Consider the following 26,138-nt stretch of genomic DNA (forward strand, 5'->3'; position numbering starts at 1 on the left):
CCTAGCAGCAGCATTCACGGATGGACTATGTAAGTGTATGTAGGTTGTGGTGGGTTTGGGCTCGTTTGCAGAATTCTGGGGAGAGATTATAACTCATCATATTCTTAAAAGGGGTTCCTGACCCAGAGCAGTCTAAGCACTACTCATCTCTCTGTCCGGCCATATGGCACAGCACCATGGTGTTATCAAAGAGGCTGGGTGCATCCAGTCACATAGTTACTTAGTTAACAGAGATTGAGAGATAGTCTGAGGGACCATGTTGTCATTCTGTAAGTGACTTCTAAAATCACCAGGAGTTTCTATTTAGAACTTACCTAGAGATAATTAACAACCATCACCTTGTTTAATATAAGGTGGTGTCTTTGTTTTGTTACTCTTCTCTAGCTGTTTTTGACCAGTTAATTGACAGAGGCAGGACCATCCTTCCATCACTTTTTCTCAAAACAACAACATTATAGAAGGCAAGGAGGAGTTAATAATGTGAGGCTTGCTTTGTAAAGAATACTGTTGGTCTTCCTCAGGAAAAAAAAGTCACATTCACTCCCAGAGACCCATGGGAACCATGGCAGCATCAGGGGTGATAGAATGAACATGAGTTTTGTACAAAGGCAGACCTGAGTGGATTCTGGCTGCAGAGGCCAAGGCCTTTTCATCCTTTTATGCCTTCCTAGCCCTATCTGTAAATGGCGATAGTAGTGGTTGCCTCAGGTGGGCGGATAACAGCATATAGAAAGTACTTAGGGAATGTCCTCCTTGCACCGCCCTTTGCAGAGTAGCAAGACAACAGTAAATGCACCATTCATTACACTCAATGCTGTTACTTGTGGGTTTATCTCCTATTTATTTTCTTAATTAAAACAATTTTCTTTTCATTTTTGTACAGTCAGAGTCTCAGTATGTTGCCCAGACTGGTCTCAAACTTCTGTCTTCAAGTGATCCTCCTGCCTTGGCCTCCCAAAGTGCTGAGATTACAGACATGAGCCACCACACCCAGCCTTGGTTTTCTCTTCATTTTTAAAATACACATTACACAGGCAGTTAGGGAAATAAAGGTCCATGTGCCAAGGTGGCAGTTACTGTGGTTCTCAGTGTGTCAGCACTGTGAAAGTGATCTCAGCTGCTTATTAACTTGATCACTTTCCTGATACATTTCTCAAAAGTAGACACAGCCTAAGACGTGCTGTTTCGCCTAAATCTTATGAATTAATCTTGACCTGACATGTTAAGAGACTGCCTGGAAATAAAGGCTAAAACTGAGATGAGTCACCTAAAATTTCAGTTTTTAGGCACAATGGAAAAAGCACTTAAGTTTTCTTAAGCAGTCTTCTGGGCAGGTTTTCCTTCTGGCCGAGTTAAAAACTCTGCTTAAAAGAATAGATCCTCTTCGAGGAAGTTGGCATGACTGCTGTGAGTAGGGTGAATCCTTGAAAGGAAAGTCCTGGTGGTTTCTAGATTGTCAGTAGCCTATACCAGGTGGAGATGTCTGTTTACAGTGGATGGAATGTCACCAGGTAGATAATCGGGGCGTTGGAGCAACTGGATTAACGTTCAGGTTTTATCTAACTGTGATTGCAGTGAAAATAGGGTATCTTTACTCTTTAGAAAAACAAAAAACGACAATATTTTTTTTCCTCCAAAACCTCTTTTAGACTTCAGTTTGTGCGCTGTAATTAGAAAACCTACAATTGTGGGCAGTTTTTTTCCTTTGGTCCCTATAATCATTTTTATCATTTCCTCACTGGGACATAGGTGGACAGCAAACTCTGTGTCCTCATCTTTGAGATAAGAAGGTATAAATGTAAGTGCTGGCAGATATACAGATAACTCAGTCAAGTCCTGACCTAATGCTTTGTAGTTTCAGGGCCATTTCTTGCATTAGCAAGTATCTCAGTGGGGGCTAAAGAGCAAAGAGGCACAGAAATGGCTAAGCAGCTCTTAGAAACTATGCTTTCAGAAAAGCCTGATACACAAATTTTGTTTTTGCTTCAATTAGGTTCTGAGTTGGCGAATGGCAGTGTCATGAGGTTATTTAAAAATTAATTTTAAATAATTGTATTTATTGTCTGCTCCAGGATTTGTTTTGCTTTGCCTGGAGGAGGGTAGAAGGGCCAGCTAGAAAGGAGATGATGACGAAGACATTGTGGTTTTAGCACCCTGTCCAGCCTCAACATTTATCGGCCCCATATGTCACCTGCATGGCTACCTTTCCATGAGTCTGCCTGAGTGAGTCAGCCACCAGCATTCTACAGTTCCAAAAATCGAGGTGCAGGAATGCACTAGTTCTTTCCCATAGTTTGCATTTAAACTATGTGAAACATTGACGTGTGCCCTTCAGACCGGCTGCACAGGCAGGGTTCTGAGATGTGGTATGGTTGCCAGTGGACAGATTTTCAACTTTGTCCGTGTTGTTGACAAGTGGGGTTCTCATTAGTTTTATGGATTAAAAATACATTAGTTAAAGTGTCGGGCAGAGTATATGAATGCCCAGTTGGACTGTAGCAAAAAGTACAGCACAGGGTGATGGCTTAATTGATACCAGGTGTAGATGGAGAAGGCACACAGATGTGATGGGGTGTGTCATTACCTAATTGTTTTAATGTTCACCGAGAAGTTAATTGTCAGTGTGGAGTGTGCTAGTAAATTAGGTTCCTACTGCCTTAGTGTAACTGAGGATAAATGAGGTGTCACGAGTTTCCAATCTGTACCTCTGACACAAACACTTTTTCCTGCAGGGAGGAGAAAGTTCCCAAGGGGAATAAGCATGGCAGCTGAAGAAATCCATTTGAATAATGTGCTTTATTTTTACATTAGGGAAACCTGTCTTGCTTTTGCTATATGCATGAGTAGATTTTCCTTTCAGTTTTGCTGCTGGTGGTTTCAGGGTTTGGACTTGTTGGCAGAAAAGTTGCTTGGAGGTCTCAGGATTCATCAAGGCTTCTGTGAGTAGTATTTGTAGCATTGGCAGGGCAACATTTTATTAAACTTGCTTTTTTTTTTTCATAGTTTCTGAGGTTACTTTCCAGAATATGGTAGTATATGTGAACAACCATTACTGTTAAATTGCTAAATAAAAGTCAAATTCTTGGAGCAACACTGGAAAAACTGGTTTTTATCCTTACAGAAGTGGCTGGGTCTTTGCTACCTCAGTCTTGAGGGGGTGTTTGGAGCATGAAATAGACACATCACTTGTGCTGAATGGTTAGGATAAAGCAATAGAGTCCCAGTCTTGATGTTTACTTTTGATGCCACTGGATCCTCTCTGAGGATCAGTCAGCCCATCTACTTACATTGTAAGTTCTTATGTGAAGTTATGGTTTCATAATTGTATTGGAATGTTTATTTTGGTTTTATTTTAAAAGAATATATTGGCCTCTCCCATCCAGGAAATGCAAACACTTTGCCAATTATCTAGTTACCTTGAGGCCATTGAGCTACTGCAGGGAAAGACCCTGGTGTGTGTTTAATAAAACATGGTTCCCAGAGTTAGGAAATTGTGCTCAGAATTTGTCTCAGAATGCACATAGGCTGCAATATCAGAAGATCTGCCATTCCTTTTTTCTTCTGACCAGCTCTTTTGCTGTCATAGCCATTCTATTCTGTCATCCTATTAGTGCCAGTTAGATGTGACCCCCAGGAAGCGTATATTAATAAATAGCAGTTTGCTCGTTGCCAGCGAAGATGCCCTCTGAGATTTGGTGTTCTCACGGAATTCCAAATTTTCGTGAGAGGGAGAGTCCCTTCTTGTGGAGTATATGGTTTTCTCTGTTCTTGCCCCTCATCTAATCATCTCGTGTGCTTTCTATATAAAAGTCATGCCAGTTCTGCCCATTTCTGGACCCTCTTTTATGTTTCTGATGGTGAGCATTCTAGGGGGATCTTTTCTTTTAGACTTGTCAGATATGCTTCTCTCTTTATTGTTTTACTTGACTCTACTCATAAGTGTGCGCCACACATAGGTGTAGAAAATCATTTGATTTTAAAATTTTAGTTTGTTTTGAAAAAAGCGTATTGTCAGCTGATTTGCCTAGGCTTGTAATGTCCTCCGTGGACTGTATAACTCCTATTTTGAGTTTCTGTAGAAGACCTAAATGAGGTGAATTTTGTTTCTTGAAAAAATTTTAAAACAAAGGAAAACTTACATGCAGTCTATAAATTTCAGTCTTTGGGACATTTGTAATAGAAGTCTGCCCAACATTTACAGTCTTTAAAAAATCCTGGCAGATTTAAATTTTGCCAGCTGCAAGGTGAAATAAAACACTGGGTTTTTTGGCTGGAATTAGAGTGTATCAGTCAGTATAGTAACACTGGTTCTCAATAATGATCAAAACTCTGATTCTCGATTACATATTTATTTGGCAAATAAATATTTGAAAAACAAATTCTACTTGAATGCTGTTTGGTAGATTAAAATCTTTGAACACATGGACTCTGGGAAGAGGGATCTGCAGTAGCAAATAGGGTCTGTAGGATGATAACCTGCAGTGATTGGTATCCCATGAACCTTGTGCGTACCTGGGCTGCTTTGTCACTCTCCGCTGAGGTCCTTTTCAGTGTTAATTTTGGGATTTGAGTGGCAAGGCAGGAATTTGGGACTATTCCTAGTTCATTTTAAAGTAGACTTTAAAATGTTCATTTAAAAAAAAATTACATGTTTCTATTTTTGGTATGGAAGGCATCTAACCCGATAAAGCTAGGCATTCTGTTGGTTAGGAGGTGGGTCAGAGAAACCGTGCGTTAGGTATTGTGTCACATTAGAATATTACACACAGTAGTTTAAAGAGCCAGGGTGGATTTTACATAATGTTTTGGGTACAAGTGTTCTATGCATGTAAACTTGAGTTTAAAAATCACTCTTCTGAGAGAGGGGAGGCACTTGGACTGTAATAGGAGTCATCAGGTGGTGGATGGAGCCGCTTGGCCTCAGGCAAATCACCTCTATCTCTAGTCCTCCAGATTAAAGGGGGTGGGGGGAGGAGGAGGAGGAACTTCATGTTTCAAGGTTGCTTTGGCCTCTTGTCAGGTTAGATTCTAATTATTTTCTGTGTTTAGAATGCATGACCAATTTTATTTTTTTGATTTTAATTTTTAATTTTTAAATTATTTTTGAGACAGTCTCTGTCACCCAGGCTGGAGTGCAGTGGCACGATCTCTACTCATTGCAACCTCCGCACCCTGGGTTCAGGCGATTCTCGTGCCTCAGCCTCCTGACTAACTGGGATTAGTGGCGTCTCCCACCACACTCGGCTAAGTTTTGTTTTTGTTTTTTTTCCTTTTGTTTAGTATAGATGGGGTTTCACCATGTTGGCCATGCTTGTCTCGAACTCCTGTCCTCAGGTGATCTGCCCACCTCGGCCTCCCAAAGTGCTAGAATTACAGGCATGAACCACTTTGCCTGGCCTCATGATCATTTTTAAATAACTTAATGCAAAGCAACTTCTATTTTATTATTTTGCAACTGGTGTCCTCATAAATGTTGCCTCGATTTATTAGATTTGGACCCAGACAACCTAGCATTCAAAATTTTGAAGGATCAACATGACATTCAGTCAATACCCAGGTTAATCTCTGAATTCTTGAAATATGTATAAAGTAGCTCTTAATGGCCATCAAAATGATTGTTTTCTACCCTGGAGCCATACGCAACACACAGTAGGGGGTGCATGAGGAGAAATCACAGCTTGAGGGAAAAATACCTCAAGAAATGAAGTACCCACAAAGTCACTTTTGGGTTTCTGGGAACAAATGAGGTAATCATGAAGGTAAGGGTCCCCCAGGCAGTAGTTTAAAAACCAGAATGGTTGCTGTTGCTGCCAGTGAAGCTCATTAGGCTGGAACTATTTGCTCATATCAAGAAAAACAATGAAGGCAGCTTCAGGGCTGGAAGAAGTCAGGGGCAATTATACACAGAAATCTGGGTTCATGGGGACAAGGGGAAAGGAATCGATCTGTTTTTGGTAGGATAGGCTTTAAGTAGAAAGCCTGCTGGGCTTCCAGGGATCCCCAAGTCTGACTGGCTCTCCTGGGCCTTTCCAGCCCACACTCTCCACTGCCTTGTTTTGAGTCAATTTTACAGTGTCAAAGGTAGGGTGAGGCATCTTATTTTGTAATTTGTTGAAGTCTGCTGTTGAATGGGGACCGTTTTCAGATAAGCAGGGGTGCTAATTACCAGCCTTGTCCACATTCGGAGAAACTTTCAGAGCTTTTCAAAACCTATTCAGATTATAGGCTTCATTTAAGCTGCTCAGATGAAAATTACAGTAGTAACTTTGAACACGTAGACTCAGAGGCCTCAAAGCTTGACGGTCTTAAAGGTCCAGCTGTAGCAAGGTTGTTTCTAAAAGGAACTGTATTGTTTCTAACAGAAGTGTAGTTTACTTTTATGCTCACAGTACCACTTGACATCACTAAACAAGACATTAAGAAGCTGTCTTGAAATGGCCCCGTGGCTTGGACGTGCAGTGCTGTTGACAGCAGGAGGGCTTGGAAGGCTCTGGAGAGAGACTTTAACTTAGAACTGGGCAGCACACACTGACTCTGTGCCCCGTTTTGCTGGACACTTGGGTGGATGTTAAGTTGAATAAGATACAGCCCTGCCCTGGGTGCTGCTCAGAGTCTGAAGGAGGAGACCACAGGCTGAAATAACCTAGAAGAGAGAGGTGTATTTAAACACATTTCCCATGTGTGAGCAAGTAGCTGCTGCCCTGGCCCAGCTTTTCAGAGGCCGTGTTAGCACTTTGCAAGAGTGAGGTCTCTTGCAGCCTTGTCAGGCTGTGGGTCTGCGTCGGAGGGGTTAGTTTTTAGCGGACACTTATCTAGGTAATTAGTTCAGGGATCCAGCCGGCTCACCTTTCAGCCCCAAACACTGTGGTAAAGACATCACTTTGAGCTTCTCTATATTGAATTGCGTTGGTCCCTCCAGCTGCTTTTATCTAAGCCTCCTGGCATTTGTGTAGCTTGAAGAGTCTTGAATAAAAGAGCCCAGCTCCTTTAGAGTCAGTCCCTGATTTCTGAGGCTTCAGATTTCCTTCTGGTTCCCAGTTTCGATTTCCTCCTGCATGTGTTTGAGCTGGGAACAACACTCCCCATGGTGGGGTCCATAGTTTTCAGGGGAGCTTTGAGGGCTGGCCACCTGACTGATTACCTCTGCCTGGTTAGAAATGAAACTCAAGGCTTCTAAGAAGGTACCATAAAATACTTGCTCCTGTTGTATGCTGTTGCATTAGCTGTGGTCTAACTTAAAGGTATCCCCCAGCCCCTTCTATTTTACACTGTGGCGGGGAAAGGTAGCATAATTGTCTGTTGGCCCTGGACACCGCCCTCTTAGTTCTCAAACAACCTTCAGAGATTGGGGTTATCTGGGCTTTGTGAAAGGAGGTTTTTGCAAAGCTCATTCAACATTGTTCAGGGCAGTAACACATCACTGAACAAATTGCCCCCTTGCATATGCTAATCCCACACTTAAAAGAACTCATTGTAACATGTTCTGATGCTTTAGCCTGAGGGGAGATGGGAATTGAAGAGATGTCAGATCATGTCTTGTGACCCCAAAATATCTAAAATGCCTGTTTTCTTTGGGTCAACAGTTCATACTCAGCATATGCGAATGAAAGTATCCTGTGTGGTTTGTGGAAAAGATTAGTCCTTGTTCCTGCTTTAGTGTGTGGGAGCTGGCCTTGCTATTGGAGATTCACTGGCTGAAATTCCCCCCTTGGGTCTTAAATTTCAGTGCTATTGGCGAGGAACACCAAGTCTTATTTTCAACAATAAATTAAAAGAATTCAAGAGTTCCTTTATTGTTGCTGGAGAAAATGTGATTTGCCTTTTAGGAAACCATGCTGTTAATCCCACTGCTTCCTTTGTGCCTTTTTAGAGTGGTACACATTGACTCTTACAGTTAAAGAAAATGTCTAATAGAGTGATCTCAAGATTTGCTCATAGGCCATTCATATTTCTGACAGGAAGTCGCAGTGGAAAAGAATAAAAACACATCCACATACAAACACAGCAAGCTCCTATTTCTCAAACAGTAAATAGAACAGAAGCATAATTCCAAGAAGGCCTGAAGAATCCACCTAATTTTGGATGGTTTGATTGCAAAGTCAGCGTCTCCCCCCTCTTTTTTTTTTGAGACGGAGTCTTGCCATATCATCCAGGCTGGTGTGCAATGGTGTGGTCTTGGCTCACTGCAACCTCCGTCTTCCAGGTTCAAGAGATTCTCGTGCCTCAGCCTCCTGAGTAGCTGGGATTACAGGCGTGTACCACCACGCCCAGCTAATTTTTTTTTTGGGGGGTGTTGGTTTTTTTGTTTTTGTTTTTGGTATTTTTAGTAGAGATGGGGTTTCATCATGTTGGCCAGACTGGTCTCTTAACTCCTGACCTTGTGATCCACCCGCTTCTGCCTCTCAAAGTGCTGAGATTACAGGCGTGAGCCACCACACCTGGCCTAGGGGTCTCCCTTTTAAGTGTGTAAACCTCTAGAAATGTTTGCCATGAAAGTCTTTAGATGAGATGAATTAAATGGAATGAAAGGCTGTGTAGGTATCACCTTTCAAAAATAGTTCTCACATCAAGGTTGGGTTTTCATGTATACAAAGAGGCTTGGGAAGAAATCTTTGGATTAATTTTTTTTGTCTTGCAGAGTAATTCCCTCCTGGTTCCAGATAGTCTAAGAGGCACAGATAAACGCAGAAATGGGCCTGAATTTTCCAATGACATCAAGAAAAGGAAAGTGGATGATAAGGATTCCAGCCACTATGTAAGTAATTAAAGGACTTGAAATAATTGCTTGCTTACTGTTCACCTAAGTGAGTATCTAAGTATACTCTAAGATCTTAGTGATAATGCCATGTCCTTAAAAATAATAGCATAAAGAGGACAGGTTCTTAGACTGTAGGATATTATTTCCCTTTGAGGCTGTAAATTATGCTTCTGTTGGGCTGAGTGTTATGCTTTAGACTTCCTGCCTTTGTTACTCAAAAGGGAATATGAACGTACAGGGCCGGCTTTGTGGGCTGTGCGGTTGCTCAGGGCCCTGCTCTTGTTAGGAGTCCCCCCAGCCCCGCCCTCCCTTGGTGTAGCTCTCTGATCTCACCATATTTGCAATCTCAATTTTTAAACAAGGTCTCTGCATTTTTCATCTTGTCCTGGACCCTGTAAATTTGGTAGCCACTCCTGCTAAAATAGAGTAAACATTTTAGTGTCACAGAAGCTGTTTGGATACTGTTCTGATAATATAGGATCATACTGCTTCTCAAGGCAGAGTTCATCATCTTCCACAGTGAGCGTTCTAGCGTTCTAAGTTCGTGGTAAAAATGGAAGAAACCCCAGAGGCCTCTTGTTTAAATTCCATAGATGAGGGCACTCTACTGGTTGATGGAGTGAGGACTCTAGTCACAGATCCAGCTAAAACCACATGCAAAAGGAAATCAAACCAAGCCAGATGGCCATCGGCTTTGGTCTCAGGGATATAAACATTGCAGCTGATGTATGACTTGGAGTTGCCTGTGTGTCCCTGAGTGTCTGTTTCAGGATTGATGCATTCTCAGCAACAGTTCAGAGTTGCTGAACTGGGGGTATGTCCCTGATGGCCTTAGAGGAAGAGATGTCTACTGCAGGCTAAGTGGAGGTCTAAACACTAGATAGAGGCTAGTGTCTTCTGCTGGCTGGCCCAAGCCTATAGCTAATGATAGGTAACATCTTTTTGAGCACCACCTGGATTTTGTGCCAGGTACCTTGTGATTTTCACATGGATTATTTCATTGAACTCTTGTAACATCCTGGTGATTTGTTGGAGGTCACAATTGGTGATAGAGCCTGGCAGCAACCCAGCTCCAGTATCCCCGCTCTTCGACACTAGGCTAAGATGCCGAAACCCAGTCACCAGTATTGGATTATTTTACCAGAGATCCTCAAATTGGTTCACACTTTGCACTATGGTTTAATAGTAAGAAACAAATAACATAGTAAGAAACAAAGTTGTTGGTTCTCCCCACCCTAGCCCAACGCTTTTTAGCACATACCATTTTCCCTTTGTCTGTTGCCCAGAGCCAGTGTCCCATACATGTACTTTCATTTGTGAATGTTAATAAGCAAGTTGGGGCTGGGCACGGTGGCTCAAGGCCGAGGTGGGTGGATTACCTGATGTGAGGGGTTCAAGACCAGCCTGGCCAACTTGGCGAAACCCTGTCTCTACTAAAAAATTAGCTGAGCTTGGTCGGGCATCTGTATTCCCAGCAACTCGGGAGGCTGAGACAGGAGAATTGCATGCACCCAGGAGTTGAAGTGCATTGCAGTGAGCCAAGATGGTGCCACTGCACTCCAGCCTGGGCAACAGAGAGAGACTCCATCTCAAAAAAAAAAAAAAAAGGCAAATTGGAAGGTTTATAACATGCAGAAATTTGCTGATGTTGAAATCTGAATTGCTCTTCATGAGGCTGATGTGTAAGTTATTTAGTAATGAGTGCTCTAGTTATTTAGTAATGACTCTCCACACATGGCCCCTAGCCATCTACCCAACCAGACAAACCTAGTACAGGTTACAAAACTACCATGCCAAGCTGAATTGGGGCTACGTCCCTGATGGCCTTGGAGGAAGGTACAAAACTACCAGACTGGCATGGTAGTTTTGTGACTGCATGTACTACGTTTGTCTGGTTGGATAGATGGTTAGGGACCATGTGTGGAGAGATGTTCGAGAATCTGGGACAAAGCCCTCAGACCTTAGATCACTAATGACAGACATGTACTGTTCTGTGAAGCTTTATATTTGCAGAAGGGTCCAGTACAAAGCTAAGATTTAAGTCATAGTAAACTTACTTCAGAATTCCATTGTAATAAAGGAATTGATTGCTACCTTTTGCTAGTTCAGTCTGTATACTACATAGCCATTTTTTATAATTTTCTTTCTAAAAGAGAAACTCATTTAGATTATATTTTTCATCACCACCTTTAATACTTGGAAACATTTGTGCTTTGCTGTGGGCTTTACCAAGAGAAAACAGATTTTTGTTAGTATTTTATTCTTTATTGCATGAAAATATTTATTTCAATAGACTGTTATTTAGGATTACCCAGGCTTCCTCATTGGTTGTAATTTTAAGTTGTTACTAGTGAATTGCATGGTGCCCTTGTAACTGTGGCTTAAGTATATCTTGTAACACACTATTGAAGAAAATAAATTGGGTCTCCCACGTGTAGTGCTCTGGGTATGATTAGAAAACACATCATTTAAGACCTGAATTTAGAGTTGAGGGTAAACTTTCTAGCCTAGATTTGTGGGCCTACAGAAGGCCAATGTGGATTGTATTTGCGTTTCTGTGTACTAATGTTTTTCAGATATTATTTCTATATTCTCCATTGACAACATCAGTAAAAGCATTGTTTAGATCATAAATTAAGGACCTCTTCCTTTTCAAGAATTCAAACCTATTGAGTTGTCCTGCCTTTTCCATATGCCTCCATTGTATAAAGTATTACTCTACCCTAAAGGACATGAGACCTTTTGGCTAAGAAAGTAGACTTTTTCAGCCTGCTTCAAACTTGATGTAGGGGTGATCGCATCATTAAATTGAACAGCCTTTAATTTTATTTATTTTTTGATACTGAATCTGGCTCTGACAGCCAGGCTGGAGTGCAGTGGCACACTCTCAGCTCACTGCAACCTGCACCTCCTGGGTTCGAATAATTCTTGTGTCTTAGATGCCTGAATAGCTGCAACTGAAGGCATGTACCAACATACCTGGCTAATTTTTGTATTTTTGGTAGAGATGGGGGTTTCGCCAGGCTGGTCTCGAACTCCTGGCCCCAAGTGATCCACCCGCCTGTCTTGGTCTCCTAAAGTGCTGGGATTACCAGTGTGAGCCAGCGTGCCTGGATTAACAGCTTTTCCTAATTTTTTCTAAACCCATTGCTACTTTGGAGTTTCCTCTGATTAGTAAATATGATAGCTTTATGAAGGGACAAAGAGAGCCCTATTGCAGGATGCTAGTGCCCTTTAGATATTGCCATCTGTCATTTTTCCATCTTTCCAGAAATACTTCAAGCTGATTGCTAAAAAGGCTTATTTTTAATTTACTTGTTACTTAAGAGAAAAAAATTGAGTTTTGTTTGCTTATTCCATCCAGCAGCTAGCTTTGCTAGGAGGGTGTTTTTGTTTTGTTTTATTTTTTTTTTGCAGTAACTCGTAATCCCATGGGAAAATGGTTTACCTTGACATCAAATGGAAAAACTCTGATACAAGGGTATGCAGATTTCAAATTAGAGATTTCAGCTCCCAAGAGAAATTCAGCAGTTGCAAACATTACTGAGCTCTTACAGTCTGCCAAGTATTTGCAACTTGCCTTCACCTGTAAACAAGTTGTGATTGGATAGTTGGTTTGCTATTGCTACAGAATTCCTGCCTGAAGCTTTGCATAGCCCCAGGTCAGCTGAGAAGAGGGGGAAGATGATATTAATTACTAGGGCTGGCAAACTGATAGAGAACCCACAGGCCTGTCCCAGTTAGTTTTTTAGGCTGTCTGCTACCAAGAACTGTAGAAAGAAATCAAACTGTGCTTCAGACCCATTCTTAGCCTTTAGTAAATAGCATTAATGTTTCTTTTTTTCAGGACAGTGATGGTGACAAAAGCGATGACAACTTGGTTGTGGATGTGTCTAACGAGGTAACCATTTTTTTCATCAAAGTTTATCTTCAGAATTATTTGAATAATGTTATGAAAAAAAATCTAACAGTGAATGAAGGAAGTAGAGCCCTTCAGTGGGGGATCTCTTGTAACTTTTTACATTAAGAAGTTAATGGTTGCTCATGTATGGAGCAATAATGGTCTAACTGACATAAAGTTTTATTTCCTTTTAAAAAAAGGTATTTCCCCAGATATTTTGAATGCCTAAGTTGGATGTCTGGCTCCCCTTTCCTTCCAGTGCCCTCTAGGTAAAGTTCTTAAGCCTGAGGCACGAAGAGGGATATGACTGTGGGGTTGTTGTTTTCGGGTATATTTGCAGATACCATGTTGCTCATTATAATATGGTACTGGTCACCTTGCGCACCCCAACCTGAAGGACTTTCAGCACTGTCCTTTAATTTAGAGAATGAGTGTGGAAAGGGAAAGTTCTGTCTGTTTCAAGCTAAATTACGGAAACTTTTTATTATGCTTGTTGAGGACCCTTCTTCTCCACGAGCAAGCCCTGCCCACTCTCCCAGGGAAAATGGAATTGACAAAAACCGCCTGCTCAAGAAGGATGCTTCTAGCAGCCCAGCTTCCACAGCCTCCTCGGGAAGTTCCACTTCTTTGAAATCCAAAGAAATGAGCTTGGTAGGTAAAGAAAACTGACACCTGCCTGTTTGGCAGTGTATTTTTCATTGTGGACTGGAGGACCCTAAACTATTTGAAATGTGGGGGGTTTGCTACTTGAGGGTTGTGTTTTTAAGCATTTAATAGTGAAACTCATCCCAGCACTTTGAGAGGCCGAGGTGGGCGGATCACTTGAGGTCAAGAGTTCAAGACCAGCCAGGCCAACATGGTGAAACCCCATCTCTACTAAAAATACAAAAATTAGCTGGGCATGGTGGCAGGAGCCTGTAGTCCTAGCTACTCAGGAGGCTGAGACAGGGGAATCCCTTGAACCTGGGAGGCAGAGGTTGCAATGAGCCAAGATTGTGCCACCACACTCTAGCCTGGGTGACAGAGTGAGACTCCATGTCAAAAAAAAAAAGTTAAATTCATCCTTCTGTTTTATGTCCCCATTCAGGGTTTACTTTTTCCCCTCTCTTTTGGGGTCATGATTAGAGAGGGTCCATGTTCCTTGCCTTCTTACTTGGGGCATATATCTTTGCCATAGAGCTCTCTGAAACTTCCCAGTTGGCAAATGGGTCAGACTTCTGAGATTCTTTTTTATTTTTGAGATGGAGTCTCACTCTGTCACCCAGGCTGGAGTGCAATGGCATGATCCCAGCACATGGCAACCTCCACCTCCTGGGTTCAAGCGATTCTCCTGCCTCAGACTCCCCAGTAGCTGAGATTACAGGTGCCCACCACCATGCCCTGCTAATTTTTATATTTTTAGTAGAGACAGGGTTTCATGTTTGCCATGCTTGTCTTGAACTCCTGACCTCAGGCAGCCTGCCCACCTCAGCCTCCCAAAGTGGCGGGATTACAGGCATAAGCCATCGTGCCCGGCCTCAAACTTCTGAGATTCTTAAGTCTTCATTTTCTCAAGTTGTCCATTTACCTAGTAGACTGATCCCTGATATCGGGGCATGTTATGGAGCATGCCCCGATGTTTTGAAGTTGTCAGATCAGTGATGCCCCAGGGGAATCCAGGAACTGGAGCATCAGAGCCTACTCATGTGCTCATTCATTCAATCAACAAACTTTGTAGACTGCGTCATCTTTTAACAACATTTCATAACAAGCCTGCAGTTAATCCTTACCTGGTCCCTCCAGGCATTATCCTGTTTTACCATTTGGGGGAATGAATAACTTACCAAGGCTACACAGCTGTGGCCCATGATCCAAGGCCAGAAAGAGCTCTCTTTAGCCTGTGCTCTTTGCCACACTGTAGTGGTTCTTGGACTGTGCTGTAAAGCACATGAAAGGTTGAAAGGCCAGGGAGGGTGCCCTTACTGTCTGGATTCTGAAAGGCCCCTTGCTGGTGTTCAGTCTCTGATCTGCACTGGTGGGTCCACTTTGGTTATGCAGGCAAGTGAGCAGTGACACTTAACTCCAAAGCACTGTTCTTTTTAGGCATATTGGTAAGGCTAGTCCTGAGGCTTTTGTCTCTGAGACACTCTCTCTCACCGTTTCTCTCAATCCCAGGGCTACCTAAAAAGGAGACTTGAAGAGGGGTCTTCCTGGGACTTTTCTTGGTGCCTGGGGCATGTGTTTCTGAGTGCCTGGGAAATATTCTCTGGGTGGTCATCTTTCTAACTTGGCGTAGATCCAAAGTCCACAAGCCTGATGGAAAATACTTTTAAAATAAAATCTGCGGAGGAAGAAGTGTGATCATGTTCTGTATCTCTAGCTCGAGTTTTAATTCTGGCAGGAAGAGGAAAGGTCAACATTTCTCGCTCACAAGTTAATGCTGTCAACATTGTGTGGATTTATGAAAATTGGCTGAGGGAGTAGCTAGAAGGTGCCCAGTGTCCCAGCTGCTGTTGTGATAAATTGTGTAATATGGCTTGGATTAAAAATAATACTCATTTAATTTGTTTAATGACACCAGCATGAAAAAGCCAGCACGCCTGTTCTGAAATCCAGCACACCAACGCCTCGGAGCGACATGCCAACGCCGGGCACCAGCGCCACTCCAGGCCTCCGTCCAGGCCTCGGCAAGCCTCCAGCCATAGACCCCCTCGTTAACCAAGCGGGTAGAGCGTCGCCTCTCATTGTGCTTTGTTTTGTTTCTCCCATTCCCAGCTTGATTTGTTGTCTGTTAATCTTGTGACGCAATTGCCCCACAAATATGAAATGTACTTATGGCCACCCTCCTTCCTATCTCGGAAAAAGCCATGATAAGAAACAGATTTTTGTCCCTGGGTTTCAGCAGCTGCAGTCTGTTCAGTCTCCAATTGTTTACTTTCAGCTTTTCTTTTATTTTTACATATTTCAAATCCTAGGGACTTTACTAAAGTTTCTGATCATTATTTTGTACACAAACCTCCCTACCTAACTAGCATTGTGTGTCTGACTTTGCTATTATTGGCTGAAACAGCGGTTTGGCCGGCCCAACTGTGCAGACTGTAGTTGACTGGTTTTCTGCTTGGGGAGGCTTCAGGAGTCGTGTTCTGCCCTTCAGTAGAAATTAGGAGGGTTTCCCTGTGACTCCAGCCCTTAAAAAACTCATAATTTGCAACCTGCCATTCCCCAGTGGGAAAGGAAAAAAAGCAACAACCTGGGCCCAAAGGAAAATAGGCAACAAAATATTCCTCCTAAACCCGTGCTTTGGTTTACATAAATCCAGGATTGGGTTTTCATTTGGAATTGGTACCAGGGAATGGAAAGTTCGGACTGAAAGAGAAATCTTGGATTTTATCGAGAAAGTCTTCTTTTGAGATTAAGTCAGGTAAACACTTAGTGTCTGTGCCTTGGTTTGCCCTCTGTAAATTGGGTATGGTAATACGCTTAATTCCCCTGGCTTCCCGGTGCTGCCACTTACACGAATGAGAAAATGTGTGGGTTGTGCTTCCCCTGGAGTCTTTTCTTTCCTGGAGATGAATTGCGCCCTGGGGAAGGAGGGATCCAGCATATAAATTGGAGTTGATTTCCCCCCGCCCCCAGAAGCCTTCCCTGTTTTTCTCGCCCGTGAGATGAGTGACTCTAACAAATGACGAGGCCAGGATTGCTGGTCAGGTTTGATGGAGTGGGTCAGTTGAGTGATGTGTGGTTTGTGTTTCCTTTCAGCAGCTGGCTTGAGGACACCCCTGGCAGTGCCTGGCCCATACCCTGCTCCTTTTGGGATGGTCCCCCACGCTGGCATGAACGGCGAGCTGACCAGCCCAGGTGCCGCCTACGCCAGTTTACACAACATGTCACCCCAGATGAGTGCTGCAGCCGCGGCAGCTGCTGTGGTGGCCTACGGGCGCTCCCCCATGGTAGGCTGCTGTTGGGTGGGCTCTGGTTGGGAGAGGAACACTGCATACTCCATTGAGCACTGTCAGGTTCAGGGCCAGGCCTCTCCTCGCTGCGTGGGCAGGAGCAGCCAGCCCCACACACCTCGGAGACAAAGATATCCAGTGTCCCAGCTGCACACTCATCTTCCTCTGTCAGCCTTCATCAGCACGCTGCTCCATTAAGTGAGGGCCAATTGCTTTTTGTTTTACTGTTTTTGTGGATGAAAAAGGCAGTGTTTAGAAGCTCCTTCAGTGGTTCAGGGGACATCTGGTTTTCTCCCACCAAAGTAGATTTTTTTTTTATTTGAAGGTGATGAAATAATTCAAGTGGTTCACAGAAGCCTTTTCATTTGTTTTCTTAAGTTTTTTTTTTCTTTCTCATCATTAAACCTTAGAAAAAAACGTCTGAGAAGCCATCACTTTCTCTTTCTATTCCTGCATTACACTTTAAACCCAATAGCATGACTTACATATAAGCAGCAGTCTCTGTAAACAAATTGGTAGAATTCTGGACAGTCTGAACCATGGGGCAGGCTCTCTCTCGTCTGTTTGCCCTGTCTCTTGCCACTGTGCAAATGGCCTACTTTTTAACCAAGAAGACATAAAACTGCAATTGAAGGGTAAGATTGGCTGTGCGATCCTGGATTGCATGAAGGGTATAATGTCCCATAGTCGTTTCTCTTGGCTGTTTGAAATATGTCCTGTACCTTTCTCTCTTCTTGTCCCCTGTTCACATAGCATTACCTCCACTAGTTTGCAGTGACATTAAGGTTCATTGGTTTTTCCTTATATTGCACTTGTAGGAGAGGCTCTGCAGTGGCGGGCAAAAGTGTTCAAAGTAAGGTGGTCAGCTAAGAGACTAGATGCTGTCTTTATGCTGCACAAAGTGGGGAATCCATGTATGAATCCTTAAGCATTAAATTAGACCCACGGTATGCAACTGGGGATGATTTTGTCCCTTGGGAACATTTAATAATATCTACAGACATTTTTGATTATCATAACTGGTGACAGGGTGGGGGGCAGATACAGATTCCTCTTGGTACATAAATAGTAGGGGCCAGGAATGCTGTTCAACATCCTGCAGTGCTCAGGACAGCCCCCAACAAAGAAAAAAACTATTTGGCACAAAATGACCATAGTGCTGAGGCTGAGAAATCCTAATACAACACATTGCTCTGTGAACTTGCTTGCAAGTCTAAGGGAAGTGTTTACCATGGGGAGATGGTTCTCACAACACAAGTAGATCACATCTCCTCTCCACCTCCCAAAAAGGAAGTGGGTCTTGTGGTGTTCAGGAGTGCTTCTGTTATCTCTTGCATTGTAATCAAAAAGAAAAACACTAGGCCATGTTACTGTTCCCATTTATGTTGCTTTGGGGATCTATGAGTTTATTTTTTTATTTTTATTATCTTTTGAGACGGAGTCTTGCTCTGTTGCCCAGGCTGGAGTGCGATGGCACGATCTCAGCTCACTTGAACCACAGCCTGTTCAAGTGATTCTCCTCCCTGAGCTTCCCAAGTAGCTGGGATTACAGGCACCTGCCACCACGCCTGGCTGATTTTTGTATTTTTAGTAGAGATGGGGTTTTACCACGTTGGCCAGACCAGACCTCAGGCCGTCTGCCCACCTCAGCCTCCCAAATTGCTGGGGTTACAGGCGTGAGCCACTGGACCCAGTGGGATCTGAGTTTCTAATGAAAGATACTGATGTTCACAAAGTGCCTGCTGCAATAAACTGAGTCTGCAATGTCTTATTTTTGTTTCCAGGTGGGTTTTGATCCTCCCCCTCATATGAGAGTACCTACCATTCCTCCAAACCTGGCAGGAATCCCTGGGGGAAAACCGTAAGTACCTCAAAGACCTTAGTTTTGTTATTAAAGGTGGTTATTTAGTCAGTGGTATTAGACTAGAATTCCAAAGGGAGTACAGGCTTGGGCGTTTCCAAGGAGATTTCTGGTGTCTTTTTCCTGAGGATTAACACTTTCTATAAATAGATAGCTTGTAGGTGTCATGCCTCTGTCTTCTCCCTGGGGATGATCTCCTAAGTTTAGTTATTTCTGGAGAGAAACTGTTGGAGATGAGGACGAGGTGGGAGGAGAGCGCTGGAGGTGGTTGGCCCTCCTCACTTGACCCTTCAGAAAGCTGCTCTGCTCTGCCATTTGGTTAGAGGGCAGCTGCTGGAGATTTCCAACAGTGCTGTGCTGTGGGCACTCAGCTGTCACAAACTCTTGCAGGCTCAGACATTTGAAATATGTCATCTCTTTACCTCGCTCAGTGCCACCTTTTTCTTATTTTGGTGGAAATGAGAGTTATTTGAAGGGCAGGTTGTGTTGGATGCCAACACAGGTAACCTGTGGATGCCAACCACCCGCAAGTAAAAGTTTGGATGAGTACTCTGAGAGATCTAGAATTACAAAAAGCAAAGTGGCTTTGTGGGGAAGAAGAAGCTAAGCTTCAGTTTGTGTCCAGTGCACAAAAGCATTGGAATTTTAAAAACTCAGTTGGGTATTCTTCCTGGGTCACTTAAAAAATTGCTTCCTTTTCATAATGTTAGTAATTAGAAGTGTGATTTCAAAGAATTTCTGACGTTCTCAGATTTTTTAAACAGCAGAATTGAAATGTGAAGTTCTGTTTGTTTCACTTAGTAGCAAAACTCTGCTTTTTCCTAAGATAGAAAATGGTAGAGGCCAGGTGCGGTGGCTCACGCCTGTAATCCTAGCACTTCGGTAGGCCAAGGCAGGTGGACCACCTGAGGTTGCGAATTTGAGAGCAGCCTGGACAGTGTGGTGAAACGCCGTCTCTACAGAAAATACAAAAATCAGCTGGACGTGGTGGTGTGTGTCTGTAATCCTGGCTACTTGGGAGACTGAGGCCGGAGACTTGCTTGAACCTGGGTGGCGGAGTTTGCAGTAAGCCAAGATCACACCACTGTACTCCAGCCTGGGTGACAGAGCAAGACTCTGTCTCGAAAAGAAAAGAAAAGAAAAGAAAAGGGCAGGTCTTTACAAATGCTATTTATTTTATTTTGGGGGGACGGAGTTTTGCTCTTGTTGCACAGGCTGGAGTGCAATGGCATGATCTCCGCTCACTGAAACCTCCATCTCCCACGTTCAAGTGATCCTCCTGTCACAGCCTTCTAAGTGGCTGGGATTACAGACGCATGCCGCCATGTCCGGCTAATTTTTGTATTTTTGGTAGAGACGGGTTTCATCATATTGGTCAGGCTAGTCTTGGACTCTTGATCTCAGGTGATCCGCCCGCCTTGGATCACAAAGTGCTGGGATTACAGGCGTGAGCCACCACACCCGGCTGATTTTTTAAAAATAGAGGTACTGGTGCTACATGTCTTAAGCCTTCTGTTTTTGTCATATCCTTGCCTTCACATGGTTGCTTTTAGCTTTTATCATTACGTCACTTGTGTGTCACATTAGTGAGTTTTTTATTAGAAACAGGTTTTGCTCTGTTGCCCAGGCTGTAATGCAGAGCCATAATTAAAGCTCATTGCAGCCTCGACCTCCTGGGCTCAAGCAGTCCTCCTGCCTTAGCTTCCTGAGTAGCTAATACTACTGGCATGTGTCACTATACCTGGCCAATTTTAAAATTTATTTTTGTAGAGACAGGATCTCCCTATGTTGCCCAGGCTGGTCTCAAACTCCAGGCCTCACAAGATCCTCCTGCCTTGGCCTCCCCAAGTGCTTGGAGTCAGCACTCCCAGCATGGTGAATTATTTTGAGCAGTCCACTCAGCTGCCTGGTCATCCTTGTGTGGTTTTGATAATAGCCTTGTTTCAAATAAACCACCAGCATGAGATAAAATTGAATTTCTTACCCTATCACGTGCTTTTTAGGAAACCCGATTCCCATTGCTCTACTTTTCATGCATTCTTTTATCTATTTCACAGTAATTTGATTCATGATGAAATTGAGGTTTTTGTCTACACTAGGAATCCGTAGCGATGTTCAGAATTTAAGATGACATCTGTGCCCAATGAAGAGCAGGGTTGGAGTCATGGGTAGCATTGCTCAGTGCTCACTTAGCTAGTAGTTTTCTTCCAGTTGAGTACCCATGAACTACTTATTACCTGGTGTGTTTTTGTTGGTATTTGGGAATGTCACCCTGCTTCCAGCCTGGGAGGTCCTTGGGGCACTTGTGAGCATTTCTTACCTGTGGTATCAGCAGTGTTGTAGCTGTTGTGTTCTACTGATTGGTGAGTGGATAAAGGGCAAACCAGTAAAGTTGTGATGAGAAACAGTAATACCAGTAACTGATGAACCTCTGGTGGAATAACAGGCAAATAAGGCCAAGTTCAGCTGACCCTTAGGAACAAGAGTTAGAGGCACAGGGAGTGTGTTCAGCTGCTAAGTCCCCACCTTGGGTGTATGGGATGCAGTGAGGGAAGGCCGTGAGTAGAGCTATGAGCTGTGATGCTAGGGTGGAAGGCTGGTGGGTGGTCACAGTTAAATTGGACCCTGTTCCTTATATGTGTTTATATGTGCTAACATAAGCAGATGTAAGGGAGTAGTAGTATCATGCTTATTAGAGTCAAGTATTCTCGTCCTTGGCTTGTGAGCACTTCGCATTTCTTTGTGTTCAAAGCCATGCAAACTAGAATCACAGTGTTCCTAAGGACGAGGACAGTGACACAGTGGCCAAAGCTGTGAGACTCGCATGTCAGGGTACTTTTCTCATGTTGGTCAAAATGGCCATTGGTCTTTGGATCTGAGCAATCATTGCTGTCTCTAAAATAATTAAAATCTCTCTCTCTTTCTCTCTTTTTTTGAGACACTGGGTCTCCCTGTGTTGCCCAGGCTGGTCTCAAACTCCTGGGCTCAAGTGATCCTCCTGTCTTAGCCTCCCAGAGTACTAGGACTACAGGCATGAGCTGCAGTGCCCAGCCTAAGGGATTCTTTCATGTTTGAGCCATATTATGTGAGGAAGATAGACAATATCAGAAGGAAAAATCAACTTTGCCATTGTTGCCAGTGTCTGGGCTATGTATAATCTTACTGCCCATATTTACCTAATTAATTAGTATGAGAGGACTTGCTGTTCTTATTATTGAGTAAAGTAATATAGCCTGAGGCAGTGCTGCTCAAACCATTTATGGTGACAGACCAGTTTTTTTTCCCCAGTAAGTCAAAGATGGATACATTTGTAACATATCATACAAATGAATAGGAGGAAAAAGATACAAAAATCCAAGTGCATTTTTTGTTGTTACAAGAGTAGACAGCCCTACACCCTCAGGTTGCTATAGCTCACTCTTGATGACTGCACTCCTCTCACTGCAAACAGTAGCCAGTGTTTGCTGACCACACATTGAATAGGGCTGGTCTGAGGCACTTAAGAGAAATGGGGACAAACTCATGTGTCCAGGGTACAGTGAACAAGGTGTTAAAGGTTATACAAATAATTATCTGCAGAAGACCCACAGAAAGAATGCTTGGGTGACGCAGACAGAAGGCGCAGTTGTCATTCGTAGACGGAGTGTGAGCATGCGTGATGCCAGGCGTGCTCCAGGAAAGAGGTTGCTCTCAGCCTTCTCTGGCCATGGGGACTTGACTATGTGATTAAAAGAACTGTAAATATCCTGGTTAACTTGTGATATGTGCTCTTGAGGCAGAGCAGTGTGTGATAGGGAGACATGTAAAGAAGTGACCAAAATTAGGGTCAGAAATCCATGGGGTGAGCACATACACTGAAGCTAAAGCGTGTGCAGGAAGGAATAAGTCTCCCAGGGAACCGGGGAGGGAAGGCAGTCTGCGTTGTGCACAGAGAGAGCTTGAGGGGTCCACGTGCAGATGGATGAGTGCCTTCTAAGAGTGTTATAGTCAGCATAATTCAGCTGGGGCAGGAGGGACCTTAACGTTTCTTTAGTATAAATGAGCATCTATGGTTGAAGTCTGCTAAGATAGCCTCGCCCAGTGACTGTATGCCTCTGACTGTGCGTGTCCAAGGATGGGGACCCACTGCTGCCCAGAGCAATGCATTTTCCATGGCTCTGTGAAAAGTCTTCTAGCCCTTGAGCTGAATCTGTCTCCCTAGAACTTTGACCCATCAATCTTGGCCCTTCCTACCCCTGGAGACCACACCAGCACACTGCTAATCCATCATCCTCATGGCAGCTCTTCAATGTTTTGAGACTTCCACGCCACCCTGAGGCTTCTCTTCTGGCTAGAATTTGTCTGTCTTTAGCCCTGTCTTGGGGGCCGTGATTTAGGGCTCCCACATCACCTGCTCACTAAGATCCAGACCCTGTCACTTCCTTTCCATCCACACTTCCACATATTTCATTGTTATCTCCTGCATAGGCAAAGGGGACCCCACTGGGAGCACACAGCCTAGGAAGGGGTGTAGGGAAGGAAAAATTCTCCTTTGCCCTCTCAGAGTTTGCGGCTGGGCCTGAGAATCACACTGACATAAGATAGATTAACAGGAGAAAAGCATGCAATACTTATTAAGATTTTTAGGTGTATATGGGAGTCTTCACAAGGAACTGAAGACCCGGAGAAGTGACCAGAGCAGACAGCCTGCATCCCCCCCTTTTTTTTTTGAGACAAAGTCCCATTCTGTCACCCTGACTGGATTGGAGTGGCCTAATCTCAGCTCACTGCAACCTCCGCCTCCCGGGTTCAAGTGATTCTCCTGCTTCAGCCTCCCTAGTAGCTGGGATTAACAGATGTATGCCACCATGTCTGGCCGATTTTTGTATTTTTAGTAGAGATGGGGTTTCGTCATGTTGGCCAGGCTGGTCTTGAATTCCTAATCTCAAGTGATCCACTCGCCTTGGCCTCCCAAAGTGCTGGGATTATAGGTGTGAGCCACCACGCCCAGCCTTGTATCACTTTTATACAAAGAAATAATAAATTTGTGAAGACATGACAAGAAAAAGAGGTTTGGGCTAGGGGCAGTAAATTGTGAGGAAGTAACTAAGTGATACATATATTGGGGAAAAACTCATGGGAGACAAAGTTTATTTTGGTAAGTTTATTTGTACATATCCCCTCTAGTGTTGATTCCCAGACTGATGATACAAGGCTGTTGTTCTGTTTCTGGTACAGGGAGGGCACCTTTCTCATGGGAAATTTTATGGCCTGTTTTTGTATAGAAAGGGAGAGGTCAGAAAGTCTTTCCTGGATCTCTCATTTCTCAAGTGTTTTCAGCTCAAAATAACCACTACACCAAAGGGGCATATTTTGTTGTGGTGTGTCCTGAACTCCTTCAAGGGGAACAAGAAGTTCAGGACATGCCACCCCAAAATATGCCCCTTAGATATAGTGATTATTTTGAGCTGAAAACACTTGAGAAATGAGAGATCCAGAAACAAAAGCAGAATTATAGGCACCCTGAGGCTACCACAGAGCTATTACAGAGGAACACTGTTCTAGAAAGCAAAAGACAGGGCATGGGGGACTGATACCATTGGGGAGGGTCAAGCAGGGATTCCCTGCAGAAGCATTTTCAGAGCTGCACTAACCCAATGGGGCCAGGGACTGAACCTCTGGATGGAGAGACCAGCATGTGCAGAGGTCCTGTGGCTTCACATTGTTGTCAGTCAAAGTGGAACAGAGCAAGATGACTTCACTGCTGCCATTCCGCACTCCTGTTTCTGGTGTTAAGATGACAAGATCTCGGTAGGCTTTCCCAACCACCCTGGCACTTAATCTGAAAATTAAAATCCAAATGCTTCAAAATCTGAAACTTTTTGAGTGCCAACATGATGCCACACATGGAAAATTCCACAACTGACCTCATGCGACAAGGTGTAGTCAAAACACAACACCAGTTTATCCGGCATTTCTCAGGGAAAACTAAAATTGCCTTCAGGATATGTATATATCGTCTCTATGAAACAGAAGTGAATTTTGTGTTTAGATTGGGTCCCATCCCCAAGATAACTCGTTTATATATATGTAAAGATTCTAAAGTCTGAAAACATCCAAAATTGGAAACACTTCTCGTCCTAAAGCATTTTGAATAAGGGGTGTTTGACCTGTGTGAATTGACATGGCATTCAAGGCCCCGCCAGTAATATCGCCCCAGCCTGCTTTTCTGGTGTCATGTCCTGTGTTCTTTACATCCTGTGCTAACCCAGTAGGTTGAGCCTCCGCTCCCTGATGACTCCGGCCCCTGCTTCCTGGAGCTGCTTTCCTTCTCAGTGCTTTTCATCTCTTCCTGTTGAAGTATTTTCTGTCCTCCAAAGCCCACTTGCATTGCTGCCTCCTTCATGAAGCCTTCATGGATGCCTTCCCATCTATGGTCTCCCTCCAGGTGCACCGTGAAACCTCTTTAGGACGTTGCTCACACTTTGAGCTTGGATTATAATCGTGTACAAACCATGTTTCTATCTGCTTGCTTCCCAGGAGGATGGAAGCTCCCTAAGTCTTGTCCCTTGAGCGTAGACATCCAGGAAAACAAATGTTCCTTGCCTTGAATAGGTGGGTGACGGGTCCAGGATTGTGTAAGACCCTGTGATTCATTCTTTTCTGAAGAAGACCCTTGGTTCGCATTTTAGAATTATTAAGTAGTAGTGGTTTATGGGAGGTAACCCTGAGCTTGTTTTCACACCCTCAAGGCTGGATTTAATTGGTATTGTTTAGTTCAGCTTAACTTGAATTCATTTTTAGTTTTAGGACATTTATTCCCCTGAGCTCTGTGGAGATCATTGGTAAGAGAAATTCCAAAGTTTAGTTAAACTTTTTTTTTTTTCTGGCACTGTAGCACTGCTGTTCACCCTATAAATACCCAGGGGCTGTGCTCTACCTGCCTTATATATTAGCACCTAGAGGTCAGTAATAACTCAGACTAATAATAGTTTGGCTTAAGAGTCTAGGGTAGTTACAGGTCCTTTCACCCTGTGTTTTAATGCCAGACATGTAATTTAGAAATCTTCTACCCACTTGTTTAGTGTTTAAATAAATCTTTAAAGTACCTTTTTGGTTTAGAGCCTAAAGGAATAAGAAAATCCTGACTGCATTTGGGGTAAAATTGCCTCATAGGAAAACACTTGCAGTAGTGATTAGAGACCCTTTCCAGGCTTTTAGCCAAGAAAAAGTTTCACTGGCCAGGGGCTCTCCCCTTTCACTCCACTTTTTCTGTTTCTGATTTTCTGATTTCTGTGTTCATGTCTAGATTCCATAGTGACTTATTTGGTGGACTTAAAAATTGATTCAGCCCTCTTTTTATTTGATGGGGTTGTTTTAGTCTGGGTTCTCCAGAGAAACAGAACCAATCAGCTATAGGTACGGATATAGAGAAAGAGTGATTAGGAGGGATTGACTCACATGGCTGTGTAGACTGCAGGCTGGAGGCCCAGGAAAGCCGGTGTAGTTCTACTCCAAGCTGAGGCCCGAGAACCAAGAGCACTGACGATGGAGAGCAGCAGTAGGTGGGTGTCCCAGCTCAAGCAAGGGCACATTTTCTCCTCCCCTGACTTTCTGCCCCATCCAGGCCCTCAGTGATGCCACCTGCATGGGGAAGGGGACCTTCTTTACTCAGGCTACCTATTCAAATGCTAATCTCTTCTAAAA

The 26,138-nt window shown here is 43.6% G+C and overlaps 1 protein-coding gene across 19 annotated transcripts in view; it reads left to right on the plus strand.

Annotated features, from left to right (window-relative positions):
• Window positions 1-26,138, plus strand: part of TLE1 (TLE family member 1, transcriptional corepressor) — a 98,611-nt gene that overhangs the window by 55,710 nt on the left and 16,763 nt on the right. For 11 of the 19 annotated variants that reach the window (XM_008994808.4, XM_078349144.1, XM_078349178.1 and 8 more), the window contains 6 exons: window positions 8,639-8,755; window positions 12,606-12,659; window positions 13,158-13,310; window positions 15,220-15,364; window positions 16,398-16,588; window positions 18,376-18,452. In XM_008994808.4, the coding sequence (XP_008993056.1) occupies window positions 8,639-8,755; window positions 12,606-12,659; window positions 13,158-13,310; window positions 15,220-15,364; window positions 16,398-16,588; window positions 18,376-18,452 (737 nt within the window). The remainder of the gene's footprint in view (window positions 1-8,638; window positions 8,756-12,605; window positions 12,660-13,157; window positions 13,311-15,219; window positions 15,365-16,397; window positions 16,589-18,375; window positions 18,453-26,138) is intronic. The other 8 variants (XM_008994809.5, XM_078349151.1, XM_078349179.1 and 5 more) reach the window with 1 other exon arrangement.

Source organism: Callithrix jacchus, chromosome 1, assembly GCF_049354715.1.
Source record: "Callithrix jacchus isolate 240 chromosome 1, calJac240_pri, whole genome shotgun sequence".
Taxonomy (NCBI): Eukaryota; Metazoa; Chordata; class Mammalia; order Primates; family Cebidae; genus Callithrix; species Callithrix jacchus.